The 16921-nt window shown below is 48.4% G+C and overlaps 8 protein-coding genes across 8 annotated transcripts; 4 read left to right on the top strand and 4 right to left on the bottom strand.

Moving 5' to 3' along the window:
* Positions 1 to 183: 183 nt before the first annotated feature.
* On the bottom strand, positions 184 to 2215 carry ptpA (uncharacterized protein; the record flags this gene model as incomplete). Its single annotated transcript, XM_057284904.1, has 3 exons — positions 184 to 927; positions 980 to 1965; positions 2083 to 2215. The coding sequence occupies 3 exons, from the start codon at positions 2213 to 2215 to the stop codon at positions 184 to 186; spliced, it is 1863 nt and encodes a 620-aa protein (XP_057131170.1).
* Positions 2216 to 3982: 1767 nt separating this feature from the next.
* On the bottom strand, positions 3983 to 4462 carry N7471_012184 (cytochrome c oxidase assembly protein COX16; the record flags this gene model as incomplete). Its single annotated transcript, XM_057284903.1, has 2 exons — positions 3983 to 4063; positions 4139 to 4462. 2 exons carry the CDS (start codon positions 4460 to 4462, stop codon positions 3983 to 3985), a joined length of 405 nt encoding a protein of 134 aa, XP_057131169.1.
* A 472-nt stretch (positions 4463 to 4934) lies between these two features.
* On the top strand, positions 4935 to 8358 carry nic96 (linker nucleoporin NIC96; the record flags this gene model as incomplete). The annotated part of the gene is made up of 5 exons (XM_057284902.1): positions 4935 to 5395; positions 5471 to 6137; positions 6194 to 7175; positions 7240 to 7973; positions 8032 to 8358. 5 exons carry the CDS (start codon positions 4935 to 4937, stop codon positions 8356 to 8358), a joined length of 3171 nt encoding a protein of 1056 aa, XP_057131168.1.
* Positions 8359 to 8777: 419 nt separating this feature from the next.
* N7471_012182 (RibD family protein) lies at positions 8778 to 10616 on the top strand (the record flags this gene model as incomplete). Its single annotated transcript, XM_057284901.1, has 1 exon — positions 8778 to 10616. The coding sequence occupies one exon, from the start codon at positions 8778 to 8780 to the stop codon at positions 10614 to 10616; it is 1839 nt and encodes a 612-aa protein (XP_057131167.1).
* Positions 10617 to 10977: 361 nt separating this feature from the next.
* Positions 10978 to 12895, top strand: N7471_012181 (RCC1 domain-containing protein; the record flags this gene model as incomplete). Its single annotated transcript, XM_057284900.1, has 2 exons — positions 10978 to 11853; positions 11908 to 12895. 2 exons carry the CDS (start codon positions 10978 to 10980, stop codon positions 12730 to 12732), a joined length of 1701 nt encoding a protein of 566 aa, XP_057131166.1. The 3' UTR covers positions 12733 to 12895.
* A 204-nt stretch (positions 12896 to 13099) lies between these two features.
* Positions 13100 to 14070, bottom strand: N7471_012180 (Chromosome segregation in meiosis protein 3; the record flags this gene model as incomplete). Its single annotated transcript, XM_057284899.1, has 3 exons — positions 13100 to 13603; positions 13671 to 13749; positions 13841 to 14070. The coding sequence occupies 3 exons, from the start codon at positions 14068 to 14070 to the stop codon at positions 13100 to 13102; spliced, it is 813 nt and encodes a 270-aa protein (XP_057131165.1).
* Positions 14071 to 14429: 359 nt separating this feature from the next.
* On the top strand, positions 14430 to 15251 carry N7471_012179 (putative NADH-ubiquinone oxidoreductase 21 kDa subunit; the record flags this gene model as incomplete). The annotated part of the gene is made up of 5 exons (XM_057284898.1): positions 14430 to 14489; positions 14574 to 14590; positions 14644 to 14849; positions 14919 to 15121; positions 15177 to 15251. The coding sequence occupies 5 exons, from the start codon at positions 14430 to 14432 to the stop codon at positions 15249 to 15251; spliced, it is 561 nt and encodes a 186-aa protein (XP_057131164.1).
* Positions 15252 to 15375: 124 nt separating this feature from the next.
* On the bottom strand, positions 15376 to 16420 carry N7471_012178 (nucleoside deaminase). The gene is made up of 5 exons (XM_057284897.1): positions 16251 to 16420; positions 16094 to 16198; positions 15833 to 16041; positions 15679 to 15776; positions 15376 to 15623 (listed from the first exon to the last, which is right to left on the bottom strand). Exons 1-5 carry the CDS (start codon positions 16323 to 16325, stop codon positions 15541 to 15543), a joined length of 570 nt encoding a protein of 189 aa, XP_057131163.1. The 5' UTR covers positions 16326 to 16420; the 3' UTR covers positions 15376 to 15540.
* Positions 16421 to 16921: the final 501 nt, after the last annotated feature.

The raw sequence follows: 16921 nt of genomic DNA, 5'->3' as shown, positions 1-16921 counted from the left end.
ACCCGAAACACCAGAAAATGCAGAACCACTAGCTGTATGACATTGTACATAGATCAAAAGAAAACCATGGCCCTGAAAATAATGCAAGGCCAGAAAGGGGTATCCCAGGGTCGTCATCATAGCAAGAGAAAAGAAAGAAAGAAAGAAAGAAAAAGCAACAAGAGCCTAGTGCAAGGACTTGTTCTAGTTTATCTCAGAAGCGAGCCATTCGAGCACGCTCTCATAACAGAGTGCATATTGGCTCAGGTTCTGTACCATGCTCGGTCTTTGTCTCCGGAAATCCTCGACCGTCTTTGCAATTAGGTCAAGATTGAAATCCCCCATCCACTCGGAAGATCCGATGGGGTTTTGATCCAGGCCCCCACCACCGGCAGCCTGCGCACGTTGCCGTTTCAACATGTCCAAGACACTATCAACAGTGCAGAAGGTCCCCGTACGCCCACAGCCCGCACTGCAATGCACCAGTACTGGCCGCTGACCCTTCGGTTCTGCTTGCTGGCTACTAAAGCTGGAGTTGCTGGTAGCACGAATGACCTTGTTACATTGCTCAATTAGATGGAGAAGATGAGTAGGCTGTGACGTTGTCCCGAAATCGGGCCAGTAAGGATATTGGAGTTGGGTGATATCCCGAAGCGGCTCGAAGGGGAATGACGTATGGCAGATACTGAAGTTTCGCACGGTGATGACTGGATTTTCGTTTGTGCCATCAGGTCGTTCGGCCGATGCCTTAGGGCTGCCAACCGTGGGATCGATAGGTCCGCCCTTGGATTCGATATAGATGTGCTTTTCCGAATAGGCCTTTACTTCGAATGGTCCATATTTTCCAGACTCCCAGTATCGGTGGCATTTTACCTGCCCTCGCTCAACCTCTGCAGTAAGAGAAACGAGAAGTCTAACGTCTTGCTCCCACACCACGCGCCAAAAGTCCTGCATATTGTGAGTTACATTATAACAAGCATTGCGAGGGGCTGACACTCACATCAAATGTATCAGGAACGGGAGCCTGAGTGGCGATGTATTTCCGATTGGTAAGTTCAGCGGAAATATGATTTGCATTCACATAATCACAGGCTCCAGATGGAATTCCCTCGAGTCGGACACGGGAATGATCGAATGGGTAAATATCATTGTAGCGATTCTTCGTGCCTTTTTCTATCCCTGCAACGCGATATTTCTTAGGGCTACCATTGGTGTCACCCGAAGGTCCTTCATATGTTAAAGCCTGTTTCATGCGTTCCAATTCTGTTTTCTCCAAAACCAGGAACTTGTTCGAGACAATGTGCCCTTGGTCCTTGAGATCGGAAGCGCCTCGCAACCAGGAAGGGAGTTGCTGTCGCTTCGCCTCGGTCAATTGATCGGGCTGTTTCAGAGGAATTTGTCCGACACCTCCGAGCAGATCCATGTTCTGTCGAATATTTCCAAAGAATGGGTTGACGGCAGAGGATGATTCTGGTAGAGCGCAACCACCCACGACAGGAGCAACAGATTGCAAATTGATTCTCATGGGAGAGGGACGTTTAGAGGATGGTCCGGTCGTCTGCGTTTGTGGCTGCTGAATCAAACGTGGAAACCGACCCGAGAAACCTCGAACCCCGTTTTGTAAGATCAACCCTTCTCCCTTCCAGTCTTCAGCCTGGAATTTATTGAGAAGGTTCAGAAGAGGTGCTGCGTCCTTCAAATCCGCTGCGGCAGAATCGTAGACAATGATCACGTCACACTTTCTCCAACGAGCGAAATTCTGTTTGTCGGCGTCGTCTGTGAAAGTGCCCTCTAATTTCTGGGTATCGAATGATCGACGCTTAAGTAGGGTAGTGGGGATGCATAGATTGAGTGATCCTTTGATATTGGCCTGTCTGAAATGGGCAAATGGGCGAACATCAAATAGCATGATGTTTGATTGAGATGATTCAAGAAGTTCAGCGCAGCGTTCAGCTGATACCCAGGGAAATGAAGCGGGAGTGGCACCTGAAGAAGCAGTGTTAGTATCTTATATAATTCGTGCAAGATAGATAGTGGAACACATCAGGAGTTATAAGGATCAAAGACAAAAAGAAAAGAAAACAAATCCAAGTGTGGGCATACCTTGTGGAGTGAGCGCTAAGTTCTTGCCGGCTGGAAGCCTCAGTTCACTGGGTTGCGCAAATGAAAAATTTCCCAGCGGATGTGAAGGTGAGGGCTCCGACCATGAAGCCGTCTGGGGAGAGGAAAAATCCATGCAATGCTGATTCTCGGCGTATGCGGCTGGTTTCGGGCTCGGTCTTCAAGAGATTCTTCAATCCCGCTGATACTGATTCTTGGGAAAACACTGGTAATTTTGGACTCGGAAGAGGTTGCGTATGGGGTAATGTGCCCCAGTTCTTTTGCATGGACAGCCCTGGATTGGAAGTCTGTTGATTGTTGGGGTTTTGCACAGCCATGCCAAAATAATTGGGACTTGATCTTTCTGTAAAAGCCGCGCTCGACATCATGCCCGTAGTTGATGGGGACAGGGTAGACTGGAAGGACTGCGTGACACCACCATCATGATGACCTCCTTGAGCACTTTGTACCCAAGGTGAGGAAGGTGAGCGTCCTGGGCCTGTCATGGCAGGCAGGTTAGCTTCCACAACCCCAGTTCCTGGTCTGTCGAAACACGGTCAGCTCAAAGGTCCCCAATGACAACCCGCAGTTGTGTACCAGATAATTACAAGCCGATTCTCAAGGATCAGACTCACAAGTGCTCCCAAGCTCTTGGACCAAGATATCAGGGTCTTCGAAGACACAGGACGGTGGCAGAATCGCTGGTCATAAATGGCATCCAATACACAAAGTTGAAACCAATGTTGTCTCTCAAATAAGAGTGTTGAAGAGATTAAGCAAAACTTCAGATGGAAGGACCTCGAGATATACCTGACGTAGCGAGAGACAAAGAGGGGCAACAAGAAGCGAATAGACCAGGGTCCAGCCAAAGGGAAAAACTGGCCAATGGAACGAAAAATGCCAAATAGTGGGGGATGAACAGGTCTGATATCAGAGAGAGGGCATCTGTGTTATTGCATGATTAATAATCGCCAGAGAGAAATTTGGTGAAGAAATTTGGGGGCTTCGAGAAGAAAGTTATGACGTTGTTGTGTGGGGGATCACGGGTTCACCTTCAGTTCTGACGTAGTTGGTGGATTTGGTATATATTTTATTTTACTATATAATACATATATAGTATATACCAAGAAATAATAAAAACAATAGAGATATGTTACATGGATATACAAGGATATGGATATACAAGGATACATAAGAAAGTATTTGTCAATCACAGAGAAACCAACTAAAAAGCCCGGTAGTCCCCAGGGCTCCCCCGGGAGGGCTCTCGAGGTCTATATATGGCTGAGTAAGCGTTGGACGAGGCCCTGGGGACTACCTACCTAGGTACCCCTTCCATTATGGATCAATATAGATCAATATATACATCGATGTACTCGGAATTGAATTATGTTGCACTGGTCTTTAGCTTCATCAATATTAACAATGACCTCATCCCAGTTCCCGGTTAGTCGCCAGTCTCCAAGGGCCCAACCGTAGAGTGGTTCCACTCATGCAGGTTTCACGTCAATATGACAAGTGAAAAGATGAGGCGACAAGACTCGAGAGGGATAGAAATATATCTTTCCCCAATTTCACAGCCAATGGCCCAGCATATAGGATCTGGGAAGCGGAAGTATACATTGTAATGTTGTATCCAACTTTCGAGCGGCTGAGAAAGCGAGTGAGACCAATTCCAATGGCTACCTAAGTAGGGATATTGGTGCATAGCATACGTTGTATGCAAAGGCCAGCCAGATAATTGAGTGGCTGCACCCCCTGATCTCCTCCTTCATCTCCACACAGCAATGTACGGTAATGTACCCTTAGCAATGAGCTCATATGCTAGGTGAGGTCATGAGGAGAACGTGTTTTCGTCGCGTTCGAGGATGCCAGAACAACTCGGATATTTGAATTCAAAGTGTTATAGCCTTCCATCCGGTTCACCTTTGAATCGCTCTACTCGCTTCTGCTCCCATTGGTCGAGGTCTTTGGCCATGAGTCTCTGGAAGCGTGCACAATAATCAGCATTCAGTTCAAACGTCAGCAAGAAAATCAGGATCCGTTAAACAATACATACGTAGTATTCTTCCTTCTCGTCGCCTATAATCCTTCTCCGCGGGTTGCGTTTGATTCCCTCTTCCCCGTCAGGACCCTTGAGTCCGAGGTCAAATGCTTCGTCTTGACTGAGCTGCTTGACTTTGCGGTCATACCGCTCATATCGCAAGGCAGCAGCAGGTGTCAAGGCAAACGACCCAGCTACAATAACGGCCATAAATGGGAGTCCGAAGAGAATGAAAGGGTGTCGAGCCAGTCGCGCCCGGTAGAAGGCACCAAGCCGTTCACCGAGGGACGATGATTCCGTAGCTGCCCGACGAAAGGTCTTGGATTGGAACACAGGCATATTTGCGAATCAGCCTATTGAGCGCTATTATTGAGCGAAGGACTGAATAAGATGTTCATTGGGTTTAATGAGTTTGGGTCATTGAGAAATAAAGGAACAATAGGATGTTCAATCGGGTCAATAGATGATCCGGAATACCGGGTTGAATTGTTTAGAGCTTCCTAAACCGCCTTCTCATTGCCCATTGACATTTATTGACTCTTAATTGCTGGGCTATTTCGTATCGATATAAAAGCAGAGCTCTGCTAAAGCTCCGTTCTTTGCTATCCGAAGCCCGAGAAAATCCACTACTTATCGTGGTCATTCTTTACCATTACAGAGCTCTAGGTGTGCACAATCCAGTTTTCTTACCCTTTGATCAGCATCTTTTTGCTTAGTTGCCAGCTCAAAGTGAACTAATTCGAGGAATAGTTTTGCTGCAATCGTACCTGGCGTCTCTTTTTCTTAATCCTTTCGAATTTACCAGCCCTCCATGGCTTCCAACACCGGCTCTCTCTTCGGAGGGGGTGGTCTTGGAGCATCGACAACCCCACAGTCGAACAGCCTCTTTGGCGCAAACAATTCGACGGCGAGTCCTTTCGCAAATTTTTCTGCTACAGGTGCACAGGCTGCGCAAGGCGCGCAAACATCGTCTCTGTTCGGAGGTCAATCTCAGGCCCAGCAACAGCCTGCTCAAGCCCCGACCCTGGGCCAGACCCAACAGGCTAGCAACCCGCAGACCCAGGGACAACCTGCAAGTCAGTCAACACAACCTGCATTTTTCAACAGCCTATTAGAGCGTGGGAAAAAGCGACCATTGTCATCGGTTATTCAAAACAACAACTTTGAAGACGTGCCTAGTCTCCAGTTAGGCCTGGATGACATTCGAAGGAAGGCGCGAGAGCTAGGCTCCGCGGGACAAAAGGATACCCAAAACGGCAAGAACAGCAAAGCGTGAGTTTCATCTCCACCATCTGGTCACACGTGTTTTGTTGTTGACCTTGGTTAACCTTGCGATATCATCAATAGTCATTATCTTCTTGCAGCTTCCGGCATATCCCCGGGACAAGCATTACGCGACCTCAAGTCCATGGACCCCCAGGCATCTCTAGCAGCCCCAGCGAGGGAACTGGACCACTTTGACCCAGACAACCAAAGATTTTTGCGGAATATCCAACAACGTGGCCGACAAGTCATGATCGCGGAGGGTCTCACCAGAGCTCAGCGGGACTTCGATGCTTTTCTAGAGGAGAAGGTGGACATGGACTGGGAAGAGCAACGTCAAAAAATATTCCACCACTTCGGGCTGTCCCAGAAGGATGCCACCGGCGCTGGAGGATTTAAATCTACCACCAGGGGTGCCTTTGGACGGTCAGCAAGACAGTCTAAGCAAACCGGAGCTGCTCCAGCCAACGGACCCTCAACCACATCCCGCAGAAGCGTATTCGGGCGTTCCGGTCTCGAGAAGTCCGTGATCGGCACACCTGGGGCCGGCTTGGCAAGCCGTCAAATATTTGAAGACCCAGCAGAGCGAAATGAAGGAACTGCGGCTCACTCGCCTGATCTCAGGTTCCAACGGGAGAAGATGGGCCACTACGCCGAGAAAGTTCAACAGTTGAACCTCGCTAGGCTTCAAGGAAAATGCTATCCCGTACTCGACGAGTTTTCATATGTTGAAGTGCAAGCCGGTGGTGATGTAAATATCAAAACCTCCCGCAACATGGATGTTCGTTCAGCTAATCATTTTTTCAGGTACCTCGGCAACTCTTCAATGCATATCAAGCCTTAATAAGAATTGTCCACGAGAAGCCAAACATCATGAACCCATCGGAGCCCGGAGCAGTGAAGGAGCGACAGTATGCTGAAGATTACCTTGAAGAATCGTCCAAATCTCTCAAAGCAATCGAACTCAAGAAGCAGATCCTTGAAGGCTCCAGGGGTTTCCTTGAGAGCACATTCTTTGACGAAGTGGAAACCGCTATTGCCAAAAACCCCCGGGAAGCACAATTGGGAGGAATTCCAACTGTGATCAACAAGATTCGCGCCTACATCCGTCTTCAAGCCGCGAGGAAGGATCTGGCACCTGATGGAACCGAGCTCCAAATGGTGAACCAAGACTACTGCTGGATTCTCATCTTCTACCTGCTTCGATGTGGTTTCGTGACAGAGGCAGCTGAATACGTGAGTCGGGATAGCGGGTTCCGGTCTTTAGATCACAAATTTGTGACCTACATGACAACCTACGCGCAGAGCAGGAGACTGCCCCGGGACTTGCAGCAAAAGATCAATGGCGAGTTTCAGCAACGCTCACGGAACGCACCTGAAAATACAGTCGATCCTTACCGAATGGCATGCTACAAGATCATTGGCCGTTGTGATCTCTCGCGTCGTCGCTTGGATGGTGTGAAGCAGACCGTCGAGGACTGGATGTGGCTACAATTTAGTCTTGCAAGAGAGGATGATCGTGCCGAAGAGGTTGCAGGTGACGTCTTCGGCCTGGAGGATATTCAGACCGACATCCAAGAGATTGGCCAAAGAGTCTTCATCAAGGGCAACGAGGGGCCTGGTGGCTATGGAACTTACTTCCTGCTGCAGATATTGGGAGGAATGTTTGAGCAGGCTGTGCATTATCTCGGCACCTATGCCCCAGTCACTGCTGTTCATTTCGCCATCGCCCTGTCTTATTATGGCCTTTTGCGCGTGTCCGACTTTTACACTTCTGGTGAAGAAATTCGTAAGCTTATCTTCTGCCATGATATTCTGATCTTGCTAACCTTATATGTTCCCGCTTTACGCAGTCTCCTTTACAGTCAAGCAATATCCCCAGATCAATTTCGGATATCTCTTGACCCAATACACCCGAGAATTCCGCACTGGATTCGTCGAAGCTGCCATCGATTACTTCACACTGATCTGCCTCAACGCAGATCTTCCAGGTGCTTTGGGCAAGTCCCAAGCATCGGTCTGCCATGAGGCCTTGCGAGAGTTCATTCTAGAAACCAGGGACTTTGCCAAATTGCTTGGTGATATTCGGGCGGACGGTACTCGCCTCAAGGGAGCCATTGAGCAACGTCTTGATTTGATCAAATTGGTCGACCAGCAAGAATTCTTGAAGACTATTACGGTTCAAGCTGCTGCCGTGGCGGACGATAAGGGATTGATCGCGGATGCCGTGCTTCTGTACCACTTGGCAGAGAACTATGACCGTGTCATTGACATCATCAACCGTGCATTGTCAGATGCGATCGCAGTTGAGCTAGGCGGTGCCATGCCGAAACTGCAACCCCTGCGCCCAAGGGTCGACCAAAATCAAGATAGTCAGCCAGAGACAGTGGAGGCCGGAAGCAGCCTCAGTTTGACTGCCGTGGATGATCCAGGCGTGCTTGCCAAGAACATGATCAGTCTTTACGATTCGGACATAATGTACTATGGACAAATCCGACAGGTCAACCGTGATGCCTGTGGGTTGCTGCTGCGTATGATGGAAGCAAAGACCCAGGTTGAAGCCGGCAGATGGGCGCCAGCGCTTGATGTATGTGTCTCTAACCCGTTACTTTATTCCATGATTGAATTACTAATGAACGTAATAGGCTATCAACGCTTTGAATATTCTCCCCTTGCAAGCCCAGGGCTCTGTGTCGTACATTCGAAGCACGGCCCAAGCTTTCTCGTCTTTGCCACCCATCATTACACGCAACGTCGGGCCTGTCATCATGTGGAGCATCACATGTATTGGCTATGAACGCCAAAAGCGCACCTTTGGTATGTACGACAGTGAAGTGCGCCAGGGATTGGCGGATTCTTTGCTTGTCATGGCCAAGGATCTCATGGTCTTCTCCGGAATGGTCAAGTACAAATTGCCGCCACGAGTCTATGAGACTCTGGCTCGTGCTGGGGCGGATATCGGGGCATATTAGATGTGATTTGAGATTCTGAGATACTGAGATACTTTTTCTGTGCTTAATGGTCTCTGATAATACAATCGAAAGGAAAATGCAATGATCAATCTTCCTAATGATTCATATTTGGATTCTAAGACTAAATCCAGTGCAGTGGACTATTTTCCCCTGGTAGATACCTACATGTAGGTACTACTAGTATAACCAGCTCTTGGGGGGGGGGAATTCTCGTGGACCTCAGAACGTGTACATGTGGGCAATATGTCCGGGCCTTCATGCTTCCGCCCCACTAAGTTCTTCCCGAGGCTCCTACTCCGACACTTTGCTCTGTATCGTATATCTGTGTCTATCTGGGGCTACTCCCCAGTAAAATGGCCATTTTATCGCCATAGCTGGGAATACGGAGCTATACCTGTATTCTGCCACGCTTCCCCAGGATGGACCATGTCTCTAATGCCTCCGTCTCGAGCTTAGAGGCTTCTGGCAGTGAGGCGGGATCCCCGCACAATGGAGTTTCTGTGCAGGCGAAAGACGTTTTGGGAACAGAGCAAGAGATCGAACGGGCCTGCGATACACGAGACGCGATGGATGAAGACCTGCCCGAAACCACAACCCCGATCAATCTATCCGGTGCCCTTGATAAACAAGCATTACACGGTGATGAGAACGAGTCAATACAGCGCGGTGCGACCATCGGAGATGGAGACGCTCACAGCAGCAGCAGCGCATCAACCAGTCAAGGCGCAAAGGCTACCCCCAGCCTTTTCAACAATCCACCGAACTTAGCGCGCATACGCAAGGTCCTATTCGAGTGCAAGGACTCGATAGAAATCAGTCTCGAAGAGTTTGAAACATATTGGCCTTTTATTGATAATGTATGGGTCAAACAAAGATCAAATGCGAGCAAAGAGGGTCATTGCACCACCGACTATTACATGTGCCGTTTACGACGTCCAACACACCGCACATCTGAAACTCGCCCCTTACCAGAGGGCAAGCGCCCTCGTAAAAAGCGAGTCCGAGAGGGAGGCATCTGTAACTTTCAAATCAAGGTTGTCCGGTTCGAAGGCGCTTACTCGACCGTCACTATCGCCAGAACGCCAGGAAGTTGCAGCATCCACTCACATGACCTCGACTACATCGACCGAGTGAAGCGGAACTCGGGATTAATGGAGTACGCGCGCAAAGAATCTGTGAAGGGATATCTCCCTTCTTCCATCTATACCAAATTTCAAGAAGAACCAGATAAGCTTGGGGAGGCTGGAGGGCGATTCTTCACTGTGACGGATGTCCGCAACATCTCCGCCAAGTGGCGTATACAAAACCCAGAGGTGAATCTGGTCGCACACGAGGGCTACGAATACCAAAAGGGTCATGGTATTGTTAAAACTCAAAGCACGGATGGTGTCAACGAGGTGTCCTCCCAAACAAAACCAACCTCGATCTCGTCAGCTTTGCCCCCGGACACACTATCATTCCCTCAATTTTCGCTAGACTTCTTACAGCCTTATCTTCCCAATCATTCGGAGCGCCGGGAGTTCCCCCATGTCACATTGTCATACGCATCGTCGATGGACTCCAAGATCTCTCTTCAACCAGGAATGCAGACGGTATTGTCTGGACCGGAGGCCAAATTGATGACCCATTATCTTCGCTCCCGGCATGATGCCATTCTTGTTGGAGTAGGGACTGTTCTTGCAGATAATCCAGGTCTGAACTGCCGTCTGGAAGGGGCCGGTGGATTTGGAGGCCTGGGGAGAATGTGGCAACCACGGCCAGTGATCATTGATCCAATGGGCCGATGGCCTGTTCATCCTGAATGCCGGATGTTGCGTACTGCCGTTGAAGGCAAAGGCAAAGCTCCATGGGTTGTGTTATCCCCAGGAGCTCAAATCAACCCCCAGACACTAGTGATGCTCAAAGGCTACGGTGGCGATTTTCTCCGCATTGTAGAATACAATCAACACTGGCGATTACGCTGGGAAGCCGTCTTTCGTGCCTTGGCATCGGAGGGCATTAAAAGTGTCATGATTGAGGGTGGTGGTACAGTGCTAAGTGAATTGTTGAACCCAGAGTACACAAGCTTCATTGACTCGATTATTGTGACAGTTGCTCCCACCTACCTTGGCCGGGGTGGAGTAAATGTCAGCCCTGACTCGAAGCAAGATCAGGAGGGTACACCCAATGCTGCATTGAATCCTCGAGATGTTAAATGGATGCCATTGGGACAAAATGTGATTATGTGTGGAAAGATTCGTGAAGAAACAGCCCATTGAGGTCTATTGTCCTCCAGACGTCTCTATTGGGGGATAATTCTATAATATTTTTTTATTTCAATTCGAAATTAAACAAAGAAAACAATAAAGAAAATATATTCACGCGTAATAACGCGTAACATTTAATAAAGTATCAATAAAGTATCAATGAATACTAAATATCAATGAAATCAGCCCATTGAAAGTGGCTGGGGAGAGAATGTGCTATGTTTTTATGTTTTGGCTTGGCACCGGTTTTTTTTTTTTTTTACCCTTTCACATACCTTTTCCCTTTTATTCTTTCAATCTTAGCTTCAAACATTCCTCCCCCTGTTCTTTTCTCATTCTTTGCTATTTCTAATAGCTCCAGTCAAAGGCAAAAATGCCTCCTAAGAAGAACACGTCCAAGTCCGTTGAGGCTTCGACGGAGACGGTGAAGAGAAGTACTCGAGTACGCACCAGCGCCAGACAGGCCTCTGTGACGAAGACCGAACCAGTGAAAGAATCTACCAAGCCAGCTGCAAAGGCCACCGCAAAGGCCACCGCAAAGCCCAATGCAAAGCCCAATGCAAAGTCCACTGCCAAGTCTACTACAAAGTCCACTACAAAGTCCACTGCGAAGCCGACTACAACATCTACCAAGTCGACGGCAAAGCCAAGCAAAATGACAACGTCTACCAACTCAACCACTGGTACGAAGAAGCGCAAAGCTGACGAGGATGAGGAGAAACCTCGTGAAATCAAAAGATCCCGTGTCGCAAAACCCCGTCAGCCAAAGCCGAAAGCCAAAGTTGTCATCAACGAGGCCCCGAAAACAAAGCTGAACGTATTTGTCTGTGGTGAGGGTAGCTCTGGTGAGCTGGGCTTGGGCACAGCCAAGAATGTTATCGATGTGAAGCGCCCACGTTTGAACAAGCTTCTGTCTGTCGAAGAGGTCGGAGTTGTACAGGTTGCTGTCGGTGGTATGCACTGTCTAGCTCTAACCCATGACAACAAGATCTTCTCCTGGGGCGTGAACGACCAGGGTGCGCTCGGAAGAGAAACCGAATGGGACGGTGGATATAAGGGCATTGAAAACGACAGCGATTCCGATTCCGACGATGAAGACAGCGGGTTAAACCCCCGGGAGTCTATTCCCACGGCTATCCCCGCCACCGCTTTCCCTGAAGGCACTGTCTTCGTTCAAGTCGCCGCTGCTGATAGTGCAAGCTTTGCCCTAACCGATGATGGTCTGGTCTATGGCTGGGGCACCTTCCGAGTAAGATGATCTGACTACCTTGGATCGAATTTCTTTTACTGACAACAATTCTAGAGCAACGATGGAATCCTCGGATTCGACGCCTCTTCTCACGTTCAAACGACCCCAACTTTGATCTCGTCTTTGAAGAAGATCACACACCTGACTTGTGGAGCCAATCACGTTCTTGCCCTGAACGACCAAGGTCGTGTCTACTCGTGGGGCTCAGGACAACAGAATCAGCTAGGTCGTAGGATCGTGGAGCGCAACAGATTGAATGGTCTTCAGCCTCGAGAATTCGGTCTTCCCAAGAACATTGTCCACATCGGGAGTGGCTCGTACCACTCGTTTGCTGTCCACACCACTGGCAATGTCTATGCTTGGGGATTGAATAGCTTCGGTGCAACGGCCCTCCGCGAGGGCGCCGGTGACGATGAAGCAGCTATCGTGCATCCCACCCTTGTCGAATCACTTTCTGACAAAAATATCACCCAAATCTGCGGCGGCGCTCATCACTCGGTTGCCATTGCTGGCGATGGTGACTGCTTGGTTTGGGGCCGTCTCGACGGTTTCCAAAGCGGCCTGAAGATCGATACACTTTCCGATGACGCCGTTATCAAGGATGAGCGCGATCGCCCCCGTATCCTCATCGCACCCACGCCCGTTCCTGGCATCAAGGCCAAGGTTGTGGCGGCTGCCTCTGATCATTCTCTCGCTATCGATGCTGATGGCCGTGCATGGTCATGGGGTTTCTCCGCTACGTACCAAACTGGACAAGGTACACAGGATGACATGGAGGTGGCTACAGTTATCGACAACACTGCTACTCGTGGAAAGAAGTTGAACTGGGCAGGTGCCGGTGGTCAGTTCTCTGTGTTCACAGAGCCTGCCAGCGTGTAAGGTCAATCTATTCAATTGACATATCCTTTATTGTAACATCTAATGTCTCTTTTTTCTCCCTTCTACGTGTTGTCTCGTTTCCAGAGCAGTACATGAAGAGTTGCTTTGCAATCTCCAGTTATTCTACTCAGTTAGCATGTGATTTGAAATTAATTCTTTTTCTCTAATGTGATCCAATGTGTTCTTCCTGGTAATTCTTGTTTTAGAACCCATTCGGCATCCGGTTGTTCAATCCCTAGCTGAGCCATAGTTACATAGCCTAGGTAATTTTATTAAACAGGTATGGTCTGGGTCAGCGGGCTTATCCCGGGGGTTAAACATATTTCATCGCTGTCATTAAGATTTATCGTACAAGGTGCGTTCACAACTACAACCCAAGTTCCTTCATCGCTTCATATTCAGCATCATAGTCGTCGTTATCGTCATCTGGTGCCCGTGAAGATGAGGCACGCATGTCGGGAGGGAAATCAGTCATTGGCTCATCCTGTTCTCTGAGAAGGTCCTCCAAATCATCATCCTCCGGCTCAGGCTCGGGGTAGCCGATTGTGGGCCGCGCGTTCTCGTTTGGGTCTGGAATAAACAGATCTTGGTCGGCAACCTCTTCCTGGTCTTGAATAATCGCGGCTGAGTTATGATTGGAATCTGCAGGGTTCTTGGGGACGTGGTGATTTTCGAGCTCTTCTCGCGTGGGTCCAGAGCTATCGAAAAGTCTCGGCTTCTCCTCGTCTATCCATTCTCGTCGCATGGCCTGAATGCGTTTTGAGTGTCCCAGTTTCTCAATCATTGTCAGACCGTCTGCGAATTTTGCGCGTGGAAATAGATCATCGAGCCATAGCTGGTAAAAGTTGAGCAGGCGTGCGGCGTCCTTGAACTATAGCGAACTCAAGTCAGTTACACTAGCTATGTCTTGGGTCTGTTGGATAGACAAGAGAACGAACCTCGTGTCCTTTGCCCTTGAATTTCAGCTTCTGTCTGACAGTATGTCGCAGTTTGGGTATGCCCAGTTGTGAGAGTAAACTAGCCTATTCGTCAGCATTGTTGCAGCCCCAAGTGGTCTCCCAAAACAAAAAGAGACTTCTATCAAAAGAAGGTAGCACATGAGACTCACCGGCCTTCATCTAGTTTGGCCACAGGTTGTCGTTTCTTTGTGACTTTGACTTCCTCATCAAGACCCAAACCAAGTGCAGAGTCCCCTGCTCCCGAGGCCTTGGTGCTGTTAGCATTGGGAGCATTGGTATCTGGAATAATCTCATCCAAGCCAATGTCATAATCAAAAAGATCGTTCAAATCACCCGCTGTCGGTGAGCTTCCTCGCTCTAAAACGTTCGCGTTCGCCATAGCTCCAATCGCGCGCAGGTACTGTTGTACAAAGTAGGTGCAATAGTATCAAGGATCAATTTGAGAGGATCAGATAATTGGAGGGTTAACAAAAAAACAAAAAAAGGTGGCACCTAGATTGGGGCAATTGAACTTTTTCGTGTAATCCGTATGAGATACCAAGTTGGAATCCCATGTCAATCAATCAGATGCGGCCTTGACGCGTGACGCGAGTAGCCTGTGATCTGCGCTCTGATTGGCTGTCGGGCCTCTTGTCCGCCTTACTTGCGCTAGGCCCAATAAGGTTAGCTTCGTCCTCCTCTCCCTCCAACTCCCAGAACTTCAACCTCGAATGCTTGCACATCCACACTTCAAGCAACATGGCGACCGATACCAAAACAGCCATTGTGCCCTCTAAGCGGGCTAACACTGATTACCCGGTATGATTAATCTAACATGAACCGGGGCTGCTACTTTTCCGTCCCCGCTCGTTCGCGTATGTCTCTTGCTAACATATCCCACAGTTGATCGATTCCGACCCGTACGCTTTACCCCGGATTCTAAGATTTTGTCACAAGCTCACATCTTTTTCAGGCATTTGAAACGGGTGTTCGGATATGCCCGGCCTTCCGACTGGGCCGTGGCTGGCGGAATGGCCTCGGCTGCTCCCATCTCGTTCTGGATCATGGAGAGAGCAAGCCCGTCGCATGTAGGCCGTGGTGGCTTTGCTCCTGTTATGCGTCTCGCGACAGCTGTTGGTCTGCTTGGCGGTCTTCATGTCCTCTATCAGCGATCCTGCCGTAAGCCATATCCCTCCACCTGAATCCTCGCTCGCTTTTTGGATCACGTCTTAACTCACACCTTCACAGAGCGCTTTTACGGCTTCACTGAGAATGCTAGAGAGGTCGAAATGGATACTCGTGAGATGGTCGACAAGGTCAAGAAGGGTGAACCTCTGTATGGTAAATCCCAAATGTCGTCTCATCTACAAGGTATGGCAGCCCGCAACTCGCGGTACTCAGAACTTTTCATCCATGTTGTCCCATGGTTCAACTTTGTCAACCACGATCAGGTAAGTCCTCCATTCAAGTCGATTTGAGAGGGATGATGTTGATTGTTTGTATCAGCATGGCGTGGACACTGCCAAATACTACCAGCAGGCCGAGCAGGAATTGGAGGCAGAGCGCACTGGCTCTTCATGAATACACACCATCAGCTAGAAAGAAAAAAAGAGCAAGAAATATGGGCAGCCTTTCCGTTCAGTGTTGCAGATTTGTACACATATCCGATTTTGTGTGTGTTTTTGGGGGCGCAATTAATATTCACAATACAGATTCCCGTTCTGTTCAACCTTGACACTTTCAAATTTATATGGAGATGCCCTGGGAACTAATTATTTCCCGGTTGTATCCGAAGCAGGTTCAATCTAACCCTGAGGGTATTGCGTAGTAGAATGATGTTTGGAGACGCCCCGAATCCGAGCCTTGCGGCCTACCAGGTTGGTGGCGCTTCTTCATTGCCATTTTTGAATCTGGTGTTCAACTCTCGATTCTTTTTCGGTCTGGGGTTAGGAGCTGACATGTAATCAGCAGGTAATCAATGTTTGGGTTTGTGCGTCCTAATTCCTACCTTTTTCGTTCTCCTGTATATAGAAACGGCGGAGCAACATAATTGCTTCTTCCTTAAACAACCCACCGTAGACAGGGTATGATGGGTCAATTGAGTGGCTGTATCCAATTAGCCTTGCACGATCGGTCGACAGCGTTTCTTGGGTTGTACTGACTCGGAATGTAATGAAAGAACACCTCCAGTGCCTCCAAATCGATCATTGGCGCACCCAAAGTACACACTGCGGATGCGGTACTGCTTCAGGGCAGAAGCACACATCACACAGGGTTCAACCGTAACGTAAAGATCAGTAGATTGCAATGCTGACCTAGGGTAGCTTTGGAGCATCTCTGCAATCGCTATAAACTCGGCATGCCTCGTTCCCTGGAGAATTGTCAGCGGTTTCTACGCATTGAGATCTTTAGAAGTCACCCACATTCATAGATCTGTTTGTGTCGTTCATACCAAACCCCACAATCTGATCGTTGTGCACTAGAACACAGCCAACGGGGGTTTCGCCTGACTCAAGAGCCTTCTCACCCTGGTATCTGAATGAGCATGTTTCGATTCGCCGGCATCAAGAAGTATCGTACCATCAACAAGGCTTGTTTCATGAAATATCCATGTCTGGAATCCTCCGCCACAACGGAGTCACCCTTGAACTCCATAGCCAATTCGAAATTTCTCTTCTCTGTATATGTTAGACTTTTTTGAGTTGACTCCAGTGACTGGTGAGGTATCTCATGGTAATGAGGAAGTGAAGGAGTCAGAAAAGGGTAAAGAGCAGTGGCACCCGAAATTTCAAGGTGAGGTTGACCAACTCTGGGCCACAATCCGAAGTCCAAAATGATATGGATATTCACATACCTGGAATTTCTGTTGGATCTCTTGGATCTCTTGGATCATATAACATGTCTTGATTTTTGAATTTTATCGATTTATTTTATTATATTTTCTACATAATATATACATGTCCTGTGGAGAGTTCTAAATTTAAGTCACCTTATATGTAGAAGACCTCAGCATAAATTACTATGAACCCTTTACTTAACTTTATTGAGACATGTATGAGGCCAATTTATAGAATTGCAAACCGTGATTCAATAATCATACTTATGTAGACTCTGATATTATCGCAGAATGGCATGCAATGTTGGATGCCTGGTGCCTCAGGTGTCAATCGACATATCAACTCTCTCCGTATCTGCGAGGTTCAAACACCCACACGAACACAACCCAAACTCGGAACTTGTTTAAACACAAG

The sequence above is a fragment of the Penicillium samsonianum genome (genome assembly GCF_028829775.1).
Source record: "Penicillium samsonianum strain IBT 33392 chromosome Unknown utg000007l_segment0_segment0, whole genome shotgun sequence".
In the NCBI taxonomy this organism is placed as follows: Eukaryota; Fungi; Ascomycota; class Eurotiomycetes; order Eurotiales; family Aspergillaceae; genus Penicillium; species Penicillium samsonianum.
The sequence above is the reverse complement of the archived record's forward strand: the minus strand, read 5'-3'. Positions and strand labels throughout refer to the sequence as shown.